Genomic DNA, 23,402 nt, shown 5'->3' with positions numbered 1-23,402 from the left:
GTCTGGGCTCCCTTTTTTGTTCCCCTAGTCTTTCACACACCTTGCGTGACACCGTCCTGCTGCTCCTGAGATCTCTGAGTGTGTCAAGTCCTTGCTGCCCATGTGCCTTCCTGCGCTCTGCATCAAAGCTCGGGGGGTCCATGTGCCCACCCGGACCTGTGGCTTAGAGGATACACCTCACCTGGTGAGCCTAACACGAGTGTTATCAGATGAATCCATTACAGAGTTTGTCCTTGACACAGGATGTCATTCACACAATCATCTGACTTTGTGACTGTTCTTCACATTCTACGCTTTTATTGTTACATTTCTGTGAATTTTATACAAATCAATGTAACAAAGGCAACAAAACAAACAGAAATAAATCATTTTTTTCTTTCCTTTTGCTTTGAGTGGGGAAGAATTGATGTGGGAGGTTTCCAGAAACCATGCTCTTACTATTGGCGATGTACAGTATATCGACCGCAGGCTTTCATATGAGTATTTTGTATTTAGAAATGAGCAGACTCCATAATTTAATGATCTAACAAAAGAAAGTTATCCAGTTATAATAGTGTTATGACTTTACCTATTTCTGACTTACAGTAGTAAATCAGAGGCTCTTTGTTTGGATACAAGCGGCCCTTTCCTGGTCATGTGGAAAATATATGGCTGTTGGTACGTCTATAAAAGCACTTGCTCCCCAATAAACATGATATTTCCCCGGTATATGTACACCCAGATCTGCTCTTCTGTGCAGGGCTACTCACAAAAGTCACCATCTGGACACCTGTTCTTCATAGCTGTTTGCTAGACAGTTAGCAGACAACCATGAGCCACACATAATGGAGCTGCGAGCCACAGTTTGGGGAAAACTGATCTAAAGTATAAGCCTTATGCAAATAAGTCTGGACAAGCACCGGAGGAAGTCAGTGCACTTGGAAGAAGCAATTTAAGTTCATTGACACTCCCCCAGTGCTCTACCAGCTTGAATTGCATATGGCTTCTACACTAGATTTCTCATGACTCTCTACATAAAAGGTATCATTTTTATTGGGGGAGAAGCGACTAGATATCCATGCCATTACTTCCATATGTAAAAAGGTAATGACAGGTTCCCTTTAAAAGGGTGTCCTTATCCTATAGTAGGGACATTCTGTAATATTAAAGGAGATGTCCGGCCTTAGAGTGACTGCAGACTTGTAGCCTATGTGATTACAGACTTGTGAATCCTCACATCGCGCTCACTGCACACTGTGAGGATTCGCTGGGAGCAGGCGGGCGCGTGACCGGAAGTATGTGATTTGTTTACATTCATTCACATTCTATCTAGATGGGCACGGCCTCTCTCAATACAAGTGAATTGAGCGAGGATGGACACGTTTAGTCTGAATGTGGCCGGAACTATGCAAATCGCATACTTGCGGTGACATGACCGCCCCCATCCAGTATTGGCACTGGAGAATCCTCACAGCGCCCAGTATGCTCAATGTGAGGATTCACAAGTCTGTAGTCACATAGAGTGACTGTGGACTTGTAGCCTAAGGCCGGACAGCCTCTTCAAGACCCAAAAGCTGGGCAGGAAACTGTGACGCTGCACCATTCAAGTGAAACATTTTTTGTACTGTATTTCATTCCACAATGTGTGGACTGGAAATCCTGCAGCCTTCTTTATTCTGAGGTTTGGCGCCGGTCTCTGGAGTCGAAAACCCCCAACCAGTATCAGAAAGTGAAGCCCAGGGGCGTAACTTTAGTATATGCAGGGTTTACAGATGCACCCAGGCCCTGGAAACTAGGGGTCTCAAAAGATTCATTCGGCCTATATGAAAAGACCAATGCTGTCTTAGTAGTGATTGCGATAGTTGGGGGCCCAATACTGAGACCCCCAAGGCTTAAGTTACTTCCCTGGTGGTGCAATATCTTAGTAGTGATTGCGATAGTTGGGGCCCCAATACTGGGACCCCCAAGGCTTACGTTACTCCACTGGTGGTGCAATATCTTAGTGGCATACAATCCCTTCTAGTAGTAAGAAAATTTGGACAAGTCAATCAGGCTTAGCAGCGATAAGATATTTGTACAGGTCACCTTCATGTCGGAAAGGCACAACTTTAAACCGTCCTTTGCTTGTTATCCATATATCATAATTCATATCGAATGACTTAACGACAATTATCATAAAAAATGTGCCCCTTTACCCTGTCTAGGTGTTATGTGCATTTAATGAAGAAATTAAAAAAAAACACAAAAAAAGAAAAATGCAGCAAACACATGAATTCCTTAGGAATTAATCTTCTAAAGAAAATTGTTCTTTTTTTTTTTGCATAATCATGATCCTTTCAAAATGCAAAGAATCACACCGAGGGAAAGAGAGAGAACTCATGGAAACTGAGAAAATCCCCAAATAAACCACATATTAAATGTCCTTGACTTAGAAATAGGGTAATGTCCTGTCTCGTAATTGGAAAGAGAAGAAGAACACAGTCATTTACACTCTAGTGTGTCTGCAGGTTCGTGATTGCCCGGCTGAGGAGGTTGTCGTGGTTGTACCCGCTGCCACATTGGATGTAGACGGAGAGTCCTCATCTGTCGTGTCTGCTTGGTCCTCTCGCTGGAGGCCGAGGGAGATGTGACTCTGCAGAGCTGCCGGTGTCAACCATTCTTTCGGTAGGCAACTCTGGAGAAAGGGTATGCATGAGCTAAAGTAAGCCAAACGGTTCACCCAACGTGGGATTTCCTTTCCGCACAGCATCTGGAAAACAGTGTAAACCAATAAGAATGTCAAGCTTACACCCAATATGACAAACACAACCAAGATCACAGGACTAGGGCAGCAAATTGCATCTTTTCCCATGGTGTTCCTAAGCACGGGGCAAAAAGTCGAAGAAATAAGTTTGTGGACATCCTTGTATTATTGGCGCCTTCATTTCACATCTCACATCAGCAATGAACATGTGATTATATATAACACTACTGTGTGGTCTGTTCATGCCTTTTCCTCCCAGCTTTTCCACCACAGCAGTAATCCAGTAAGACTCCCTCCCCCTGATTAATTGAAATGAGAAAGTAAACTGGGGGGGCATGGTTATCATGTTTAGAGCCGGCAAGGGAGCTAAATGCAGATGAGCGCAGCGCCAGGCTGGTGGCGGTCACCATATGTCACTAACCTCGGCCAGAGCCGCAGAGAAATGATTGCAATTTTTGTGCATTAGGTGATAGGCGTTTCCCTTGTATTCCTTCCCCAGCTCCTCCATGATGTTATCAATGTCCTCTTCTGTGAAATCTGTTGTGCCAAGGGCTATAGCTTCCCTGTGGGGGACACAAATAAGAAACGTACAGTAATAATGGTTCTTCATATGCATCAATTATACCTCGTTAAGAAAAAAAGCAGATGTGTTGCATTCTAGTCGTCAAGGTATTGTAAAGCAAAATTACCTGTTATGGCATATTAAAGGTTAATATGATGATGACAGGAGTGCTTTACGGAGAAAAGCGATGGGCAGAGGAAGCATGCATATTATTTCTGCTTCCATATTTCCAGTACTGTTTGCAGCTGTCCAGCTCTAATGTGCACGCCATCCCTGCCCTCCAGAGACAAAGGTTTCTTGTGACCACCGAGCTATAGATCCTATAGGTGCTACCACTCATCTAAGGTATTTGCTATTTCTCTGTGGTTTTGACACAGCTGTACTCGGAAGTAGTTGGCCCCCTGAGTCGCAAGGGACTAGGGTTGGTTTAAACTGAGGAGTGTTGAAGCCCTAGGACTTCTTGCATTTTTCCTTTTAACCTTGTGTCTTTTCCCAGGACACAACCTCAGGATAGTCACTAGTAGCAATGGCCGATAGACAGTCAGAGAAGGCAGGTAGCAGACAAGATTTAGGGTCAGAGTACAATCCGGGGCAGAAATGTTAAGTCTACACTGAAAAATGCAGAGCACAAACAGAAACAGTAGAACCTTTTAACCCAGGAAGGAGTTTTGAGGGAAGGGTACCTTAAAGAGGACCTTTCACCAAATGTTTAATCTTGACCTGGACACAAAATGTAATAGTGGCTGAAGAGCGGAATAACACTGTTTTTTAAATTTCACCTCTCCGAAACTTTGGCACCTAATGAGTTAACTTTTTCAAGTCTTAAATGGGCGTTATCAGACAGTTTTCACTGAGGTTGTGTACTTCTTCTCCCTGTATGATGCTTACCAATCATATACAGACAGCAACACTCAAAGGAAAGATGAACACGCCCCCACCATAGCTTAGAGCAGGTTTCTCAGTGTGAGATGTAATTATACAGCTCTGATCTCCTGGTCTAACCTCCTGTATGAGTAGGCAGTACAGCAGAGCTCATAGGGCTATGAGAAGAGGAGAGCTGATAGAAGGGAGCAGTACAAGCTCTCAGTAAAAACTGTCTCACACCCACTTTGACTGAAAAAAAAGTTAACTGATTAGGTGGCCAATATATTGATTGCTAATATCTCCACAACGGAGAGACAGAATACAAAAAAATAAAATGTTTTATTTGGCTCAGAATCCACTCCTACATCCTGTGTACTGTTCAACATGAAACATTTGATGATGCATCTTCTTTAGGTATGCTGGCTTTGCTGGTCATTTTGTTGAGGAAGAAATACCAGGGTGCAACCTAAAGGCAGCATCACAGGTCCCATTCAGGAGAGCGTATCTGATCTGTGGCCCTTTGACAGCAGCAGGAAAGCTGGAGGTCAACGCTGGTGAACTTGGGTCCAGCAGCCATGACAGTAGGAGGACATGGCAGCTTTGGTACTTGTGTGCTATTCTACACAACAGCAGTCGCTATAATATACAAAATCTTACTTGAATTTGAAAGTCTCTCCAAGTTCCACTGCACTGCCAGGCGTGATCTCAAAAATTCCACTAAATGGGTAGGGATGTCCTCCATAGGCAAACTCTGTAATTAAAACAGTACAGACAAAAATTATAATTTAAGTAAAAAATAATTCACAGGCATCTCTGATACACTGCATCGGTATGTATGAGGGTAACTACCTGAATAGTAAACGATCGTTCTATCCCCATTCAGCACCATACCCAGTTTACTGTGCGGGATCAGTGAGGGTCTTTTTTACCTGCTAAACCCTTTTAGAAATATATGTATTCTATGGAAAATCCATTTAATTCTTTTGGATACCTGCAATGTTTATTATGGAGATTTGTCTTCATATATTTGTGAACATATCTAAAACCAACAAACCTACAGTATAAGCATGAACTAATCAAATTTCAGGCAATGTTACAGATAATATTATGAGGTCTGAGCCTTTTTTCCCGTTAAAGAAAAAAGTTTTGGACTGCATTCAGCTATAACTGTGAATTATGAATTTATTTCAGAATGCTACAGAATTATTGTTATTGTCATAGGTAATAAGGGAAATGTTAGTGAACACAGATGTACCACATACTGTTCAGTACCAAAAAGCACATTTTGCTTTCCACTTTGGGAACCCCTGCTGAAGCGGGAAGCAAAACGCACATTGGAGTGCTGGACAGTGCGTGTCACTTTGCATTCCATCATGGTGTTTGGTGGGTAACTTTGGAATGTGATCGGTGTGGGAATAGGAGTATTGACAGTGGCATAACTGGAACTGATTGACCCCAATGCAAAAGCCCAACAGGACCCCCAACTATCTTCAATGGTCTTATGGGCCATAGGGACCTTTTGGGCCATCCTAGGCTCCAGGCTTGGGTACAACTGCAGTCCTAACACAAAGTATTTTACACCCCTAAGTATTGATAGTGTTGGGTTAAGTATTTGGGCATTTGCTCACCCAGCATTGTGATTAAATTACACTTATATGTGGATATATTGCAACACCACGTAGTGCAACATACTAGAAAGTAATTATAGGTTATGTATTGTTTTGTAGGTATTTAGCCCTAACATATGGTGTGTGACATAAAGAATTATGAAGCCTCAGATTCAGTATACATTTTTAATCAATGTCCAGAAAAGGACTGGGTAAAGAATAGTATGATGGACGGTACCTAGAGAGAGCATGAGACACGAGTATGAGAGCCTAAGCCGTCGTCTCGGGGGGAGGTGGGGTCCATAGTAATCATGCAAATTAATGCCATCCATATTAATACAGATGCTAACAGCATGAGGAAACATACTATACTTCTCGTTCCAGAAAATCTGGATTCAGCGGGATTGAAGGTGTCAAAAGACACAACACCGATTCATCAACCACCTGACATTAAGAAGCAGAAGGACCAATTTTGTTTCTTTATAGCATCAAGTTTAACTGTAAAGTGCCTTCTGAAGTGGTAGATATCGAAGCATCTGACATTAGCACAGCTGGATGAACTGCTGTATAAGAGGTCTTCAGAGAAAATGTGCCACTGGGCTCTTGATTGTTGAGAAAGTCAAGGCTTTTTATAAAAAAATTTTGATGACTGCAAAACATCAAGAACTGAAGTGACAAATTGTTTCCAATTCAAAGAGAACGCTGATGAGACTAAAGTCTTTTGTTTGGATTTGCCTAATGATACATGATGATGCCACCGGAAAACTGAAATATACACTCAACAAGAATTGTAATTCCTATGAGTCTTACTAGGATTGTGCAAAATTCAGCAGTCCTTCTACCGCAAAACTCATAAATCTACTGATCTGAACTAGAGCTTCTAGCAGAATAAAACATCATCCATCATATCTCGGGGATGCAGCTGTGAAAAACTCCAGAAGGATTTTTTCAACCTTATCATCCTTTTCTTCTATATAGGTTTTTGTTTTAGTCACATACTTGGGTCTCATATGTGCCTCCTTAATATGTGATGATCAATCATAAAACAAAACTATGGAAAGTGATAAACATTCTCTTATCTTGTCACAATGGCACCTGTCAAAGGGAGGGATATTTTAAGTAGCAAGGGAACAGTCAGTTTATGAAGTTGGAAAAACAAACATAAGGGTCTAAGCAACCTTGATTAGGGGCAAATTATTGTATGTTGATTAGTGATGAGTGAGCACTAAAATGCTCGGGTGTTCGTTGCTCGGGTCGAGCAAATTGGAATACTCGGGTGCTCAACCCGAGCAACAAGCCCAATGTAAGTCTATGGGAAACTCGAGAATTTTTCAGATGGCTCCCCCCAGCGGTCTGCAGAGGGCCTAAAAATTGCCCAAATCGATGGGAGAAGTGCTCAAATGACATGGGAACAGCATGGGGAAGACCCCTGGAAGCATTTCTGAATTCCAGGTCACTGCTGTCAACAACGTTGTCAGAGTATTATGCCACTTTTACGGACTCACAATAAAACATACAAAAACGAAACCAAAATGGATTTTCCTGGGAAATATGTTAAGGAACATCCTTTCCAGGAAGTGTCACCAACCAGTAATGACTGTCACCCAAAATTTTGAGAACGCGAGGGTCATGGAAAAGGCAGCGTAACATAAACTCAGCCATGCGTGCCAGACTGCTAACAGGCAAGACTTCCGTGTCCTCACCAAGAGGATGACTGACCATGCTCTCCTCCTCCTCCTCTCTGTCCTCTAGCCATCCATGCTGAACAGACGGTATGACAATTGTGCAAGTAGTACCGTCTATAGCACATGAAACTAGCCCCTGTTCTTCCTCCTCCTCCTCCTCTTCCTGATTGTCACCCAATCCACATTGGGATGAGATGAGGCTGGGCTGTGTGTAGGTGTTTTTTATTTGATAGAAGAATACACTACATGACACAACAATAATACATTACAGGACACAAAACATAAGAACAAAACTGCAGAACAAGACCACAAAACCCGACACGAATCACAGAAAATAGAAGCAAAATAAATCAACCAGAAAGGGGAGAAGATTGGACCTACAGAGGGGAAAAAAAAAAAATTGAAAATTAAAGAAACAAAATTACCTTCACCACAGGAATATATACATATACTTTTTTTTTTTTATAAACAATAAATAAATATTATAAAACCACCGGCCCAGCTTCATTCATACTACTATATACAATCCCACATAAAGTTCACACTGACCTATATACACTTAAAACACGCCGTCCTATATACAATATTATATACAATAAAACCTCTATAAACACAAAACACTAAACCTAAATATAATGTAACACACAATGTATATACAACCGGAAACTAATACTAACCTACTGGTCCCACTGCCTGACCTTACAGCAACACCCTTACTGCACCTCATTCACACCACAGCAAACCAAAAACAACAATATATACAATAGTGACATGGACATTTTTTTAATATATATATATATATATATATATATATATATATTTTTATATATATATATATATACATATATAAAACACACACCTACACTAACTATCCCGCCACCCCTGATCCAGCTCTGGCCACAAAGTTCAGGATTACTCCGAGCTAGGATCAGGCCCCAAAGTTTATCAGCTGGGCTGTGTGTAATCACCCTGTATGGTTCCTTGCTCCATCTCATCGTGCTCTGCCTGCAATGCATCCTGTGAGCAGAGAGCATTTCAGAAGACAGAGAAGCGGGATGGTGACGGTAATTATGGCGTCATCGCCGCTCACCATTTTGGTGGACTCCTCAAAGCTTTGGAGGATGGTACATATGCCTGACATCCATGTCCACTTCTGAGGTCTTATGTGTGGAGTCTGAACTGAAAACCGATGGCCTTGTTGATGCTGGTACTCAACAACTGCCCTCTTTTGCTCAGAAATCCTTCCCAACATCTACAGTGTAGAGTTCCAACGCGTGGGGACATCACATACCAGTCTGTGAGCCGGAAGCTGCAAACGCTGCCGAAACACGGCAAGGGCGGCGGAAGCTGTAGGTGACTTTCTAAAATGGGCACACAGGCGGCGTACTTTAACAAGCAGATCCGGCAGCTCCGTGTAGGATTTGAGAAACCGCTGAACCACGAGGTTAAGCACATGGGCCAGGCATGGTACGTGTGTGAGCTCGCCTCGCCTCAGAGCCGCCACCAGGTTCTGGCCATTGTCACACACGACCATGCCTGGCTGTAGGTTCAGCAGTGTGAGCCACAGATCTCCCTGCTCTTTCAGAGCTGTCCACAACTCTTCAGCATTGTGCGGTTTGTCACCTAAGCATATTAGCTTCAGCACAGTCTGTTGCCGCTTGGCCGAGGCAGTGCTGCAGTGCTTCCAGCTTGTGACTGATGTGGTAATTTGGGATATGGAGGTTGAAGAGGAGGAGAAGGCTGAGGAGGAGGAGGTGCAGGAGCTGTAGACTGTGAAGGCAACCCTGATTGACCTAGGGCCCGCAATCCCTGGTGTCGGGAGGACGTGTTCCATCCCAAGGTCTGACTAGGTCCCGGCTTCCACTATGTTAACCCAGTGTGCCGTCAGCGAGATGTACCGTCCCTGCCCACAAGCACTTGTCCATTTGTCCGTGGTTAGGTGGACTTTCCCGGTAACTGCGTTGTTGAGGGCACGGCTAATGTTTTGGGACACGTGCTTGTGTAATGTGCGGACGGCACACAGGGAGAAATAGTGGAGGCTGGGGACCGAATACCGAGGGACGGCCGCCGCCATCAGGTTACGGAATGCTTCCGTCTCCACGAGCCTAAAAGGCAACATTTCGAGCGCAAGCAGTCATGAAATGTGGGAATTTAGTACAGTGGCCTGTGGGGCGTTGGCTGCTTATTTGCGCTTGTGTTCCAAGGACTGGGGTATGGACAACGGAGCGCTGTGCTGGGACAAGGACGTGGACGTGCTTCCTGATGCTGCTACTTGAGAGTGTGCAACGAAAGGAGCAGGGCAGGAGGCATCTTCGCATGCACCATGGACAGGGGATTGGCTTGCATGCACAACAGCGGAAGAAGCAATGGTGCCACCCGCAGACACTGTTCCTGGACCCTTTGGTTCGGCCCACAAAGTCGGGTGCTTTGCTGCCATGTGCGTGATCATGCTGGTGGTGGTCAGGCTGGTCATTTTGCCACCCCTGCTGATGCTGGCCTGGCAGTTGGTGCAAATGGCCGTTTTGGGGTTATCGGCAGAGTCTTTCAAAAACAACCTGACTCGGGAAGACCTAACAGTTGTACTGGCAACTTCCTTCGTGCGGCCACCACACTGCTTCTTTCTGCCTGTTGGGGTGCTTTGCCTCCCTCCCCTTGTGTGCTGCTGTCCTCACTCTGCATGTCCTCCTGCCAGGTTGGGTCAGTTACTATATCATCCACCACCTTGTCTTCCACTTCCACACTCTGGTCCTCCTCCTGACTTTCTGGCAATTGTGTCTCATCTTCTTCCACCTCTTGTGACACTTTCCCACCGTCGCCTTCGTGTGACCGTGGCTGCTCAAATATTTAGGCATCGCTACATGCGATCTCCTCTTGCCCCACTTCAAGTGGACCTGGCGAGAGGCCCGAATCTATAAATGGGAAAGTAAACAGCTCTTCGGAGTGTCCAAGTGTGGTATCAGTTGTCTCTGGGCACTCGGCATGGTGGGACGAAGGAGGTTTAGGGTGAGGAATATGCGGTCCAGACACACAGCTACTGAGACTTGACCATGTGGAAGACAAGGTGGCGGTGGTGGTGGCTAAGTGACTGGAAGCATTATCTGCTATCCAACCAATAACCTTTTGACACTGCTCTGTGTTCAATAGTGGTGTTCTAGAGTCCCCTATTAATTGGGACAGGAAGGTCGAGCGAGAAGATGTGGGTGTTTGTTGTGGCACAATTTCAGCTTGCCCAGGGCCTCGGCCTCTGCATGCACCATCATCACCATCACGTCCAGTTCCTCGTCCCTTGCCCATTTTAAATGGAGGACAGTATCTTCCACCCTCACAACAAATGACTGAATTTGGAGCGAAATTATATGTGATCCGTGTGACGGACAAACCACAGTTTTAAATACCTGACCTGTAGGTAACTATTTTGAACAGCAAACTGGTGTAAATTGCTTCACTGACACACTGAAACAAATCTTTAATGGAGGCCAGAAATGGCAGTATTTTCTGAAAACGTATATGTGATTCGTGTGACGGGGAAAACACAGTTTTGAGCAGCAATCTGGTGTCAATTGCTTCACTGACACACTGCAACAAATTTTTAATGAAGATCTGAAATGGCAGTATTTTCTGAAAATGTACAGTACAGACCAAAAGTTTGGACACACCTTCTCATTTAAAGATTTTTCTGTATTTTCATGACTATGAAAATTGTACATTCACACTGAAGGCATCAAAACTATGAATTACCACATGTGGAATTACATACTTAACAAAAAAGTGTGAAACAAATGAAAATATGTCTTATATTCTAGGTTCTTCAAAGTAGCCACCTTTTGCTTTGATGACTGCTTTGCACACTCTTGGCATTCTCTTGATGAGCTTCAAGAGGTAGTCACCGGAAATGGTTTTCACTTCAAAGGTGTGCTCTGTCAGGTTTAATAAGTGGGATTTCTTGCCTTATAAATGGGGTTGTGCAGAAGTCAGGTGGATACACTGCTGATAGTCCTACTGAATAGACTGTTAGAATTTGTATTATGGCAAGAAAACAGCAGCTAAGTAAAGAAAAATGAGTGCCCATCATTAGTTTAAGAAATGAAAGTCAGTCAGTCCGAAAAATTGGGAAAACTTTGAAAGTGTCCCCAAGTGCAGTTGCAAAAACCATCAAGCGCTACAAAGAAAATGGCTCACATGAGGACCGTCCCAGGAAACGAAGACCAAGAGTCACCTCTGCTTCTGAGGATAAGTTTATCTGAGTCACCAGCCTCAGAAATCACAGGTTAACAGCAGCTCAGATTAGAGACCAGGTCAATGCCACACAGAGTTCTAGCAGCAGACACATCTCTTCAACAACTGTTAAGAGGAGACTTTGTGCAGCAGGCCTTCATGGTAAAATAGCTGCTAGGAACCCACTGCTAAGGACAGGCAACAAGCAGAAGAGACTTGTTTGGGCTAAAGAAGACAAGGAATGGACATTAAACCAGTGGAAATCTGTGCTTTGGTCTGATGAGTCCAAATTTGAGATCTTTGGTTCCAACCACCGTGTCTTTGTGCGATGCAGAAAAGGTGAACGGATGGACTCTACATGCCTGGTTCCCACAGTGAAGCATGGAGGAGGAGGTGTGATGGTGTGGGGGTGCTTTGCTGGTGACACTATTGGGGATTTATTCAAAATTGAAGGCATACTGAACCAGCATGGCTACCACAGCATCTTGCAGCGGCATGCTATTCCATCCGGTTTGCGTTTAGTTGAACCATCATTTACTTTTCAACAGGACAATGACCCCAAACACACCTCCAGGCTGTGTAAGGGCTATTTGACCAAGAAGGAGAGTGATGGGGTGCTGCGCCAGATGACCTGGCCTCCACAGTCACCAGACCTGAACCCAATCGAGATGGTTTGGGGTGAGCTGGACCGCAGAGTGAAGGCAAAAGGGCCAACAAGTGCTAAGCATCTCTGGGAACTCCTTCAAGATTGTTGGAAGACCATTTCCGGTGACTACCTCTTGAAGCTCATCAAGATAATGCCAAGAGTGTGCAAAGCAGTCATCAAAGCAAAAGGTGGCTACTTTGAAGAACCTAGAATATAAGACATATTTTCAGTTGTTTCACACTTTATTGTTAAGTATATAATTCCACATGTGTTAATTCATAGTTTTGATACCTTCAGTGTGAATGTACAATTTTCATAGTCATGAAAATACAGAAAAATCTTTAAATGAGAAGGTGTGTCTAAACTTTTGGTCTGTACTGTATATGTGATCCGTGTGACGGAGAAAACACAGTTTTAAATACCTGGCCTGTAGGTAACTATTTTGAACAGCAATCTGGTGTCAATTGCTTCACTGACACACTGAAACAAATTTTTAATGGAGGCCAGAAATGGCAGTATTTTCTGAAAATGTATATGTGATCCGTGTGATGGAGAAAACACAGTTTTAAATGCCTGGCCTGTAGGTTACTATTTTGAACAGCAATCTGGTGTCAATTGCTTCACTGACACACTGCAACAAATTTTTAATGAAGATCCGAAGTGTGAGTATTTTTTGAAAACGTATATGTGATCCGTGTGACGGAGAAAACACAGTTTTAAATGCCTGGCCTGTAGGTAACTATTTTGAACAGCAATCTGGTGTCAATTGCTTCACTGACACACTGCAGCAAATTTTTAATGGAGGCCAGAAATGGCAGTATTTTCTGAAAACATATATGTGATCCGTGTGACGGAGAAAACACACAATTTTTAATACCTGGCCTGTAGGTAACTATTTTGGACAGCAATCTGGTGTCAATTGCTTCCCTGACACACTGCAACAAATTTTTAATGGAGGCCAGAAATGGCAGTATTTTCTGAAAATGTATATGTGATCCGTGTGACGGAGAAAACACACAGTTTTAAGTATCTGGCCTGTAGGTAACTATTTTGGACAGCAATCTGGTGTCAATTGCTTCACTGACACGCTGTAACAAATTTTCAATGAAGATCCGAAGTGTCAGTATTTTCTGAAAACATATATGTAATCCATGTGACGGAGAAAACACAGTTTTAAATACCTGGCCTGTAGGTAACTATTTTGAGAAGCAATCTGGTGTCAATTGCTTCACTGGCACACTGCAACAAATTTTTAATGAAGATCCAAAATGGCAGTATTTTTGGAAAATGTATATGTGATCCGTGTGACAGACAAAACACAGTTTTAAATGCCTGGCCTGTAGGTAACTATTTTGAACAGCAAACTGGTGTCAAAAACTTTGCTGACACACTGAAATTTTTTTTTAATGGAGGCCAGAAATGGCAGTATTTTCTGAAAACGTATATGTGATCCGTGTGACGGAGAAAACACAGTTTTAAATACCTGGCCTGTAGGTAACTATTTTGGACAGCAATCTGGTGTCAATTGCTTCCCTGACACACTGCAACAAATTTTTAATGGAGGCCAGAAATGGCAGTATTTTCTGAAAATGTATATGTGATCCGTGTGACGAAGAAAACACACAGTTTTAAATACCTGGCCTGTAGGTAACTATTTTGGACAGCAATCTGATGTCAATTGCTTCACTGACACGCTGCAACAAATTTTTAATGAAGATCCGAAGTGTCAGTATTTTCTGAAAACGTATATGTGATCCGTGTGACGGAGAAAACACAGTTTGAAATACCTGGCCTGTAGGTAACTATTTTGAACAGCAAACCGGTGTCAAAAACTTTGCTGACACACTAAAAAAAAATTTAATGGAGGCCAGAAATGGCAGTATTTTCTGAAAACGTATATGTGATCCGTGTAGGTGACTATTTTGAACAGCAATCTGGTGTCAATTGCTTCACTGACACACTGCAACAGATTTTTTTAGCGCTGTAATATGAAAAGCACCTGGCTGTATTCTGCAGTGCCAACAAGCAAATGGCGCAGAAAAACTGTGTTCTCTGGATTGCTTTTTAAGCAAATAATGAGGATTAAGATCCAAAAAAAATTATTTCTGGCCCCTGAGACCTGGGCCTTTGTTTAGAAATATCTAACAGCAGCAGAAGGCAGAACTGGAATGGAGCCTCTTGTGCTATGTGCACTGCAGTCTGCTATATACCCTGCCTGCCTATATACACCTGATATATATACTGCCTGATATCTCTGCAGATGGATTAGTCCTCTGAAGGACTGTTCGTTGAGATGGATATGTGTCTCTCTTATAGTCTGTACACATACACTAACTAGAAACAAGGGAATCTCTCTCTAGCTCAGCAGCAGCTCTCCCTACACTGTCTGATTCCGGAGTGACTGTGACGAGCATGGCGGCGCCAGGTCTAATATAGACCTGATGACGCTGTTCGGCCAGCCAATCACTGTAATGCCACAACCAACATGGCTAAGGCATTACAGTGAGTGGCAGGCAATCCCCCATGTTCATTGGCTCTCTAAAGAGCGCCAAACATGCAGGGAGGAGACCAGAGCTCCCGCCGAGCAACCCTGGAAATACTCGGCGAGCGCCAAGCATGTCGAGCAGTGAGATGCTCGGGCGAGCACCGAGCAGTAGCGAACGTGCTTGCTCATCACTACTGTTGATGCATCCTGATGCACCTAAGCATTAACTTAAGGAACTTACAGTTACGACTTGCATATTATTTAAAGAGTAGCTAAACTTTTTTTTTTATTATCCTCTAGACATTGCAAAGCTTTGATTTTTTTCTAATATACTACTGTTCAATACCTTATTTTGCCTCATTTTCTTCCAACCACTTTGTTTCAAGGCTTATTTCATGCTCCTTTCGAAGCTGCTTTCAACTGCTACAGCAACGACCTGTATATTATATTCAAATAATGTGTGTATGGTAATTCCCATGTCTGAATACATGGGAGAGGTGGTTCTGAGAGGCTCTGACAGGGGAATTCACATGCACAGACTATTTTAATATTATGTACTGATCTTTGTTGAGCAGCAATGGAAAGCATCTTCCAAAGGAGCATAAACTGAGCATTGAAACAGCACTAAAGCATAGTGTTTGGGAGTAAAGGAAGCAAACTAAGATTATGAAGCATATTACAAAAATTGAAATCTTTGCAATGTCTGGAGGATAATTAAAAGGAAACGGTCAGAAAAATCAACCCTTCTAAGCCGTCTATATGGGCATGCAGGTCATAGAAAGTTGAATAAAGCGATGCCTTGTTATCTGTGATCTGATATATTATTCCTATCAAATCCCTGCTTTTTTATTATGTAAATGAGCTGTTAAGCTCTATGGGCAGGACATAGATCTCATCAAGTGTTTGTGTTTATGGGTGTACCCCCCACCCCATATTACACTGACCAGTCAGAAGCAGGCAGCATAAGAAGAACGCGCCCCGACAATAGATTATGGGACATCCCCTTAAATGAAAATATATATATATATATTCAGAAGGTCATTAGGTAAGAAGAATGAAAATAGGTCAAAAGTAAAGGGAATGTCAAAAGACAACAATTAAGGAACCTGTTAGGAGGGCGGTTGCAGACAACTTTATTATAATGGAACGCAACCGACCCCGGGGTCCGCGATGCAGCCTGGTAGACTGCTGCCGAACACTTTCCAGGTGGAAAGTAAAGCAACCAACTTAAATGATAAACCCTTCCGTGTTACTGCACACAGGAACGGGTATAGCAATACGCACTATCTCCGTTAGCAGCACGAGAGATAGGCGGAGAAAAACTATCTGTAGTCCTGTTACAGCACAGGGAGTACAGTGGCGGTGCTAGGATGCGTGTGTGACTACGCCGACGGGTACACGTGCCTCCAGCCGGCGTGCTACCTGACTGAAGGGTATTACTCCACGTGGCTGACAGGCGAAACTGTGGACAGGACATCTGCAGGCTGCTCGGGGTGTTAGGCGACCCCTTTGGCTGAGCCAGACTGCAAGACTGAGCTACCTGCCTACTTTCACTAGCCTGCCTACTTTCACTAATCCTGCCTGCAGAAACTACGTTGATCACAGTCGTCCACACACAGCAACACTTGCTCAATGATCAGAGCGCGCCGCCATGTTTGTGGGCGGGCCTTTTAAAGACTAAGCCCTGCCCACCGACGCGCCATTGGTGACGCCACCCGTGGACCAATCAGGCGGTGCCAGGTCACCGGGTCAGGTGGGTGCCAAACCACCAATCACGATCCGCCAGGTCACGGGCATGCTCAGTGCGGCGAATCCTGGACTTAGACTCCAAAAGCCCTGTCTCCCTCCGCAACCTATGCTTAACATTGCTAGGCACAAATACCCAGGAGACAATCTGTACATCTAGTGGAACAGCTAGGCGTTGGGACTGATGATGATGCTGAGCAGCATCAGCCCTGGCTGGACCAAAATGTGAGACCACAGAAGGTTCTGAACCCGTTTCAAATCCAGCAACAGACTGACACCTAACAGAGCCAGTAATTTTTTGATTATAGCCTTCAGATTTCCAAATTTGGTATTACAGGATAAATCCTATAAAACAAAAAAATCTGTACTGGTACATTTTATTTTAGAATTCGTTTTTTTTTCTGATCTGTACACTGATCTTGCTTGGTTGAATGGGTTCCAGGAGAATCCCAGCCGTTAGGCTAAGGGTTGAAAAATAGAAAAACATGTTGGCAAACATTTAGGTCTTGCATCATACATACTTGGGCCCAAACTAGACTGGGATGCGCTAGAAATGGCAAAAGAAACCATGAAAGAAATATGTGAAAAAGTTGTGTATGAATACAAAATTGGTTTGGTCTTTATTTGCTACCAGCCAACAAGTAGACTGTGTGAACCAGGTTTTAAAGTCCTGGCTCTACTTTCATGCAGCCTCACTAGCTTGCACTATACACTGATTTACTCCCAACATTGGTTGAGCATTTGACCTGAGATCCAGGGCACAGAGAAAATATTTTTTATCAGCAACAACTGGACACCAAGATTTTTTAGTCGACAGCGCATAGTTCACTTAAATGAAAATTGGATGTTCACTCCAGTGATACAAAATATTGAGAAAACCAGCAATTGTCCTGTCTGGTTTTGTGGCATGGGCCAGTTTTCCATCTCAATCCTTTTTAACAGGTTTTGGATTCTTCTCACCTCTGGCTCCTTAAAGTAATACTCCAGACACAATTTATACTCTGTGCCTCATACACAAGACATAGCTGGAGTCTATGTGCAGTACAAAACTAGCGTTATGTTTCTATGGAAAAAAAAATTCTGTCAAATTAATACAGAATCTGTCAAATGGTTCCCGATGAAATCAGAGGCATACAGAGGTCCAGTATAGCCTCATAGAAGTGTATGGGGCGCATATTAGCTACAATTTATGATTAATACAGACATGTATGTGCATGAGCTTTTGTGCCTAGTACAGGTGCTTGGTGGTACTGTATGACGAGGAATTTAAAAGAATATCAAAGAACGAGGTCTAGTAGGATCTAGATAAGCTTGAACAATGGGCAGCGACTAATAGAATGGTATTTAAGAGGGAGAAATGCAAGATTCTACATCTGAGCAAGAAAAACTAAATTACATCTGCAGAGAAATAGAACTAAGCAACAGCACGTGTGAAAAAACTTAGATACACTAATATATCACAGACTGCACATGAGTCAACAGTGTGATGCAGCAGCAAAAAGGTGAACACAGTTCTGAGATGTATTAGGAGAAACATAGAGTCTAGATCACGTGAAGTAATTATCCCCCTCTACTCCTCCTTGGTCAGACCTCATCTGGAATACTATGTCCAGTTATGGGCACCACATTTAAAAAAAAGATACCGAAAACTGGAGCAAGTTCAGAGAAGAGCGACCAGAATGGAGCTGGACTGGAAACTATGTCCTATGAGGAACGGTTAAAGGATCTGGGAATGTTTAGCTTGCAAAAAAGATGGCCAAAAAGAGACTTAATAACCATCTACAAATATCTCCAGGGCTGTCACATTGTAGAGGGATCAGATTTATTCTCATTTACACATGGAAACACGAGAAGCAATGGGATGAAACTGAAAGTGAGAAGATACAGATTAGATATTAGAAAAAACTTTTTGCCAGTGATGGAGATCAATGAGTGGAACAGGCGGCCACGAGAGGTGGTGAGTTCTCCTTCAATGGACGTCTTCACACAGAGGCCGGACAGACATCTGTCTGAGATGGTTTAGTGAATCCTGCATTGAGCCGGGGGTTGGACACAATGACCCTGGAGGCCCCTCCAACTCTAACATTCCATAATTCTGTGATTAACCCCGCACCAAACAAAACATATTGGGGCAGATTTATGAATACTGTGTAATTCTTAGTGCAATCTTATACTAGACAATCTTAAAATGGTTCAGCCTGTTTATCTAATTTTAAGACTCTATAGTCTAAAGGTCCCAATACACATTAGATGGATGCCAGCTGAACGATGTTTTGGCCAATCATTTGGCCGGCAGCCATGTCTTCTGACTCTCCCATACATGAGCGCTCATTCGGCCGAGCTCCTGTGTTCTCTATGAGAAAGCCGCCAACTGACACATCAACTGGTGGCTTATCTATGGGAAAACAATGTGATCGACATTCCGAAATCGCCATTCCTGATCGACACCTCCCCTGACCATCAGTCGGCCAGCGTCCCCATACACATTAGATTGTTGGCCTTATCGGCTGGTTCTGACGACATTAGTCTAAGGTGTATGGGGGGGTCTTAATTTTACACCACCTACTTTGGGCCTGAAATTTGTGCCATGATTTTGGTGCATTTATATGGCACAATGTGCTTTTTTCAATGTGGTTCCTCACCTTTGTCAGACCAGTCTTAAATAGTAAATTTGATACAGGTAATTAAGGAAGATTGTTTGTTTTTGTTTTTTAGAAAATTATGCCAGAATTCTGAAGCATTTATCTTGATATATCTCTCCCAGTGTATCCATTTTTTTCCAGGAGCGCTGCAATAATAATGTAGTATTTATCCAGTTACACACAAATAAGCCTTTAACAGAATGATAGCGGTAATAATAATGTTCATCATGAGCATTAGTCATCTCCCGCAATAAATGTATGTTTGTAGAAAAGCACATCAGCTCTTTAATCTGCCAGATCTTACTAAAATAACAATCTTACGGCCAACCATACTGTCATATTAGTGCCATTTAGTAGGAAAAAGTCTTTATGAATATCATTTATAGCTAAATCTGTGCCAAGAAAAGCTACTGTGCTCCACATGGCAAGCCTTGCCGCTTCTGATTCAATTTCTCAGATATTTTTCCTGTTAACATAGTGTTTGACAAGAGTTAGCAAATGCGAACATTACGGTATCGTATACCAGCTGGAATATAATAATTATATGATCACTTTTCTATAAAAAATTATCCAGATCCTGTCCTTGAAGATTATATTATACAAGAACGGTGGACAGGGACTGTGATATGGCAGTGGGAGAGCCACTTTTTTCTTGCCTGATTATCTACTTTATGGAATAAGGTTGATCTCCCAAAGTATAACAAAAAAACTGTAAAAACGTACAAATTATTATGAGTTTCTATAATTTACTAAGATGCGGACCCAACTTTCTACCGTGCATGAATAGTGAGGTTTTCATTATTAAAGTTGATCATTGGAGTGAGAGATGGCCATGCAATGGAAGTATTCTCCAGCAACCTTATACACGCGTCTGACATTCATGGTCCGAGTACAGATTGCGATGTCCAGACCAGCCATGGGTCTACTAGCTGAACTCAACAGCTGCCTCACTCATATATGCCTATGTTGAGGTCAGGTCAGGAAACCCATGGTCTGTCTGGAAATGGCAGTTTATACACGGGCAATAATGCAACAATATAGAGCATGGATGTAAAACTCAAACACACAGAGGGCCAAAATGGAAAAACTTGGAAAAAGTCGCAGGCCAACCAGTATATAGTACAATGGGCCCCACACAGTACTCCATACAGTATAATGGGCCCCATATAGTCCTCCATACAGAATAATGGGCCCCACATAGTCCACCATACAGAATAATGGGCCCCACACAGTCCTCCATACAGAATAATGGGCCCCACATAGTCCACCATACAGAATAATGGGCCCCACATAGTCCTCCATGCAGAATAATGGGCCCCACATAGTCCTCCATACAGAATAATGGGCCCCACATAGTCCTCCATACAGAATAATGGGCCCCACATAGTCCTCCATACAGAATAATGGGCCCCACATAGTCCTCCATACAGTATAATGGCCCCACATAGTCCTCCATACAGAATAATGGGCCCCACATAGTCTTTCATACAGAATAATGGGCCCCACATAGTCCACCATACAGAATAATGGGCCCCACATAGTCCACTATACAAAATAATGAGCCCCACATAGTCCTCCATACAGTATAATGGGCTCCACACAGTCCCTCCATACAGAATAATGGGCCCCACACAGTCCTCCATACAGTATAATGGGCCCCACACAGTCCTCCATACAGAATAATGGGCCCCACATAGTCCTCCATACAGAATAATGGCCCCACATAGTCCTCCATACAGAATAATGGCCCCACATAGTCCTCCATACAGAATAAAGGGCCCCACATAGTCCTCCATACAGAATAATGGGCCCCACATAGTCCTCCATACAGTATAATGGTCCCACATAGTCCTCCATACAGTATAATGGTCCCACACAGTCCTCCATACAGAATAATGGGCCCCACATAGTCCTCCATACAGAATAATGGCCCCACATAGTCCTCCATACAGAATAAAGGGCCCCACATAGTCCTCCATACAGAATAATGGGCCCCACATAGTCCTCCATACAGTATAATGGTCCCACATAGTCCTCCATACAGTATAATGGTCCCACACAGTCCTCCATACAGAATAATGGGCCCCACATAGTCCTCCATACAGAATAATGGCCCCACATAGTCCTCCATACAGAATAAAGGGCCCCACATAGTCCTCCATACAGAATAATGGGCCCCACATAGTCCTCCATACAGTATAATGGTCCCACATAGTCCTCCATACAGTATAATGGTCCCACACAGTCCTCCATACAGAATAATGGGCCCCACATAGTCCTCCATACAGAATAATGGGCCCCACATAGTCCACCCGCCTTTGTCACGTTTCTGTAGGGGACCCTGTCTGACCTTTCACAGTCCCGCGTACAATAAACAGAGAGACACAAACAAGTAGCCTTGTATTCAGGAGCACCGCAGACAAATGGAGCACAATTTATGTCAGCAACATTGAATAAATGGCCGGGGAGTGGAGCTGTAATTATTTCACAAAGTCACCGACTTGACATTTGGAAAACTGCGGAGAAGGTGAATATAGATTAGTGGTGGTGGATGGGCAGCAGGCTGTGGAGACTCCGGATAACATGTAGCTCCAGGATTAATTTATTTCTCACTTTAATATAATTACATCCTATGAGGAGGATGAAGGCACATTTACTACGGCGTTTAACTAAATTTCATCTTACGTTATCCATCTTTCTGTAGCATGAAATGTTCCTCAGTGCAGCACGACTTCATTGCAGCTGGGGGTGACCGTTACCATTAACCCCCAATCACACAGACACCGGTAATTACCCATCCAGTCAATTATGAACAGAGATGTTTTGTAATAATGGGAACAGTTTTACCGGGAAGAAATTATTGCCATGACAATTAGAAATAAAACCTTTTACCAGAAGGGATTTGTGAAAATTCTTATTTACTACAAATAATAGTCATGCCTTTTCGGCTGATTGCACAAATGACTTTTTTTTTGTGTGATTGCAAAAAAAAAACAGTAGAGACTGGTGCCATTATTGATGCATTCAATTTAACAATTTATAAAACCTGACATTTCGTATCCTACTTGAAAAGTGACCCCCACCTGATTTACCACAAAGAGAATCTGTCAGCAGGTTTTTGATATATATAATGTGAGAGCAGCATAATGTAGGGCAAGAGAGCCTGATTCCAGCGATGTGTCACTTATTGGGCTGCTTGATGCAGTTTTGATAGAATCCCTGTTTTATCTGCTGTAGATGTATCAGTGCTCAGAATGCTGAGCTGTGTGTAACCCCGCCCACGCCACTGATTGGCAACTTCTTGCATGCATTGTCAGCAAGCTGCCAATCAGTGGTGAGGGCGGGGTTACACAGATTAGCTGGATTGGTGTGCACATGAGATGTAGTCCTGTAGTGTAATCTCTTGCTGATAAAATACTGATTGTATTGAAATTACAATTCACAACCTAATAAGTGACACATCACTGGATTCAGGCTCTCTTGCCCTATATTATGCAGCTCTCAGATTAAATAGCAAAAACCTGCTGACAGATTCCCTATAAACAGTACCTATTGTTTTACCCAAAACCAAAGTAAAAGCATGGTCTTGTTCCTCCTTCCATTTCCATCACAAGGTAAAACTACATGTGGTTTACATACCAGTTGTATATATTCAGTTCCTGTTTTGATTCTCCTGCTCTGTAACTCGCACCCACTCTATTTGAGTAGGCAGTTCATTGTCACTAGTATTCTGCCAGTGCTATAGGAGCTGGAACTTCATTTATCTAATTTTCCAGCATACGTTGCATCTACCACTGTCAAAAGGCTTGAAGCCCCAAACTGAAAGCCTACCTCTCTGTTGTGGCACTATGCAGTTTATAAGACAGGAGTGGGGAGACATAGACCTCCTCCAACTTCTGTCTTTGTGTTTCTGTTGCTAGAGACAGATTACACTTGAGCAGCAAGTTAAATAAAAGGGGGGGACCTAGTGGCCTGAGGTTTGGAATGATTTTGCATTGGTCATCAAATGAACCTATATTTATTGAAACAGTGACCATACAAATGGGTAGTCCTGCTAGGACAATCTTTGTCTATTAGGACAGCACCCAAATAGACTATATAGATATGACCGAGAGGCGATCCTCTGTCCCCAGGCCAAGTACCGTAATCACAAAGGAGAGTGGCTGTAAAAACTGTTTGCGTTTTGGAGGACTACTGCCAACCACTACATGGCCACCCATGTAATACC

The 23,402-nt window shown here is 43.1% G+C and overlaps 1 protein-coding gene across 1 annotated transcript in view; it reads right to left on the bottom strand.

Moving 5' to 3' along the window:
* Positions 1–277: 277 nt before the first annotated feature.
* LOC141153772 (deubiquitinase DESI2-like) overlaps positions 278–23,402 on the bottom strand; it is a 132,604-nt gene continuing 109,479 nt past the window's right edge. The window contains exons 3-5 of the mRNA XM_073638899.1: positions 4,806–4,899; positions 3,144–3,285; positions 278–2,728 (exon numbers count right to left, since the gene is read on the bottom strand). Of these exons, the coding sequence (XP_073495000.1) occupies positions 2,465–2,728; positions 3,144–3,285; positions 4,806–4,899 (500 nt within the window). The 3' untranslated portion in view covers positions 278–2,464. The remainder of the gene's footprint in view (positions 2,729–3,143; positions 3,286–4,805; positions 4,900–23,402) is intronic.

The sequence above is a fragment of the Phyllobates terribilis genome, unplaced genomic scaffold, assembly GCF_046119375.1.
Source record: "Phyllobates terribilis strain yellow unplaced genomic scaffold, ASM4611937v1 Scaffold_7__3_contigs__length_470593459, whole genome shotgun sequence".
Lineage (NCBI taxonomy): Eukaryota > Metazoa > Chordata > Amphibia > Anura > Dendrobatidae > Phyllobates > Phyllobates terribilis.
The sequence above is the reverse complement of the archived record's forward strand: the minus strand, read 5'-3'. Positions and strand labels throughout refer to the sequence as shown.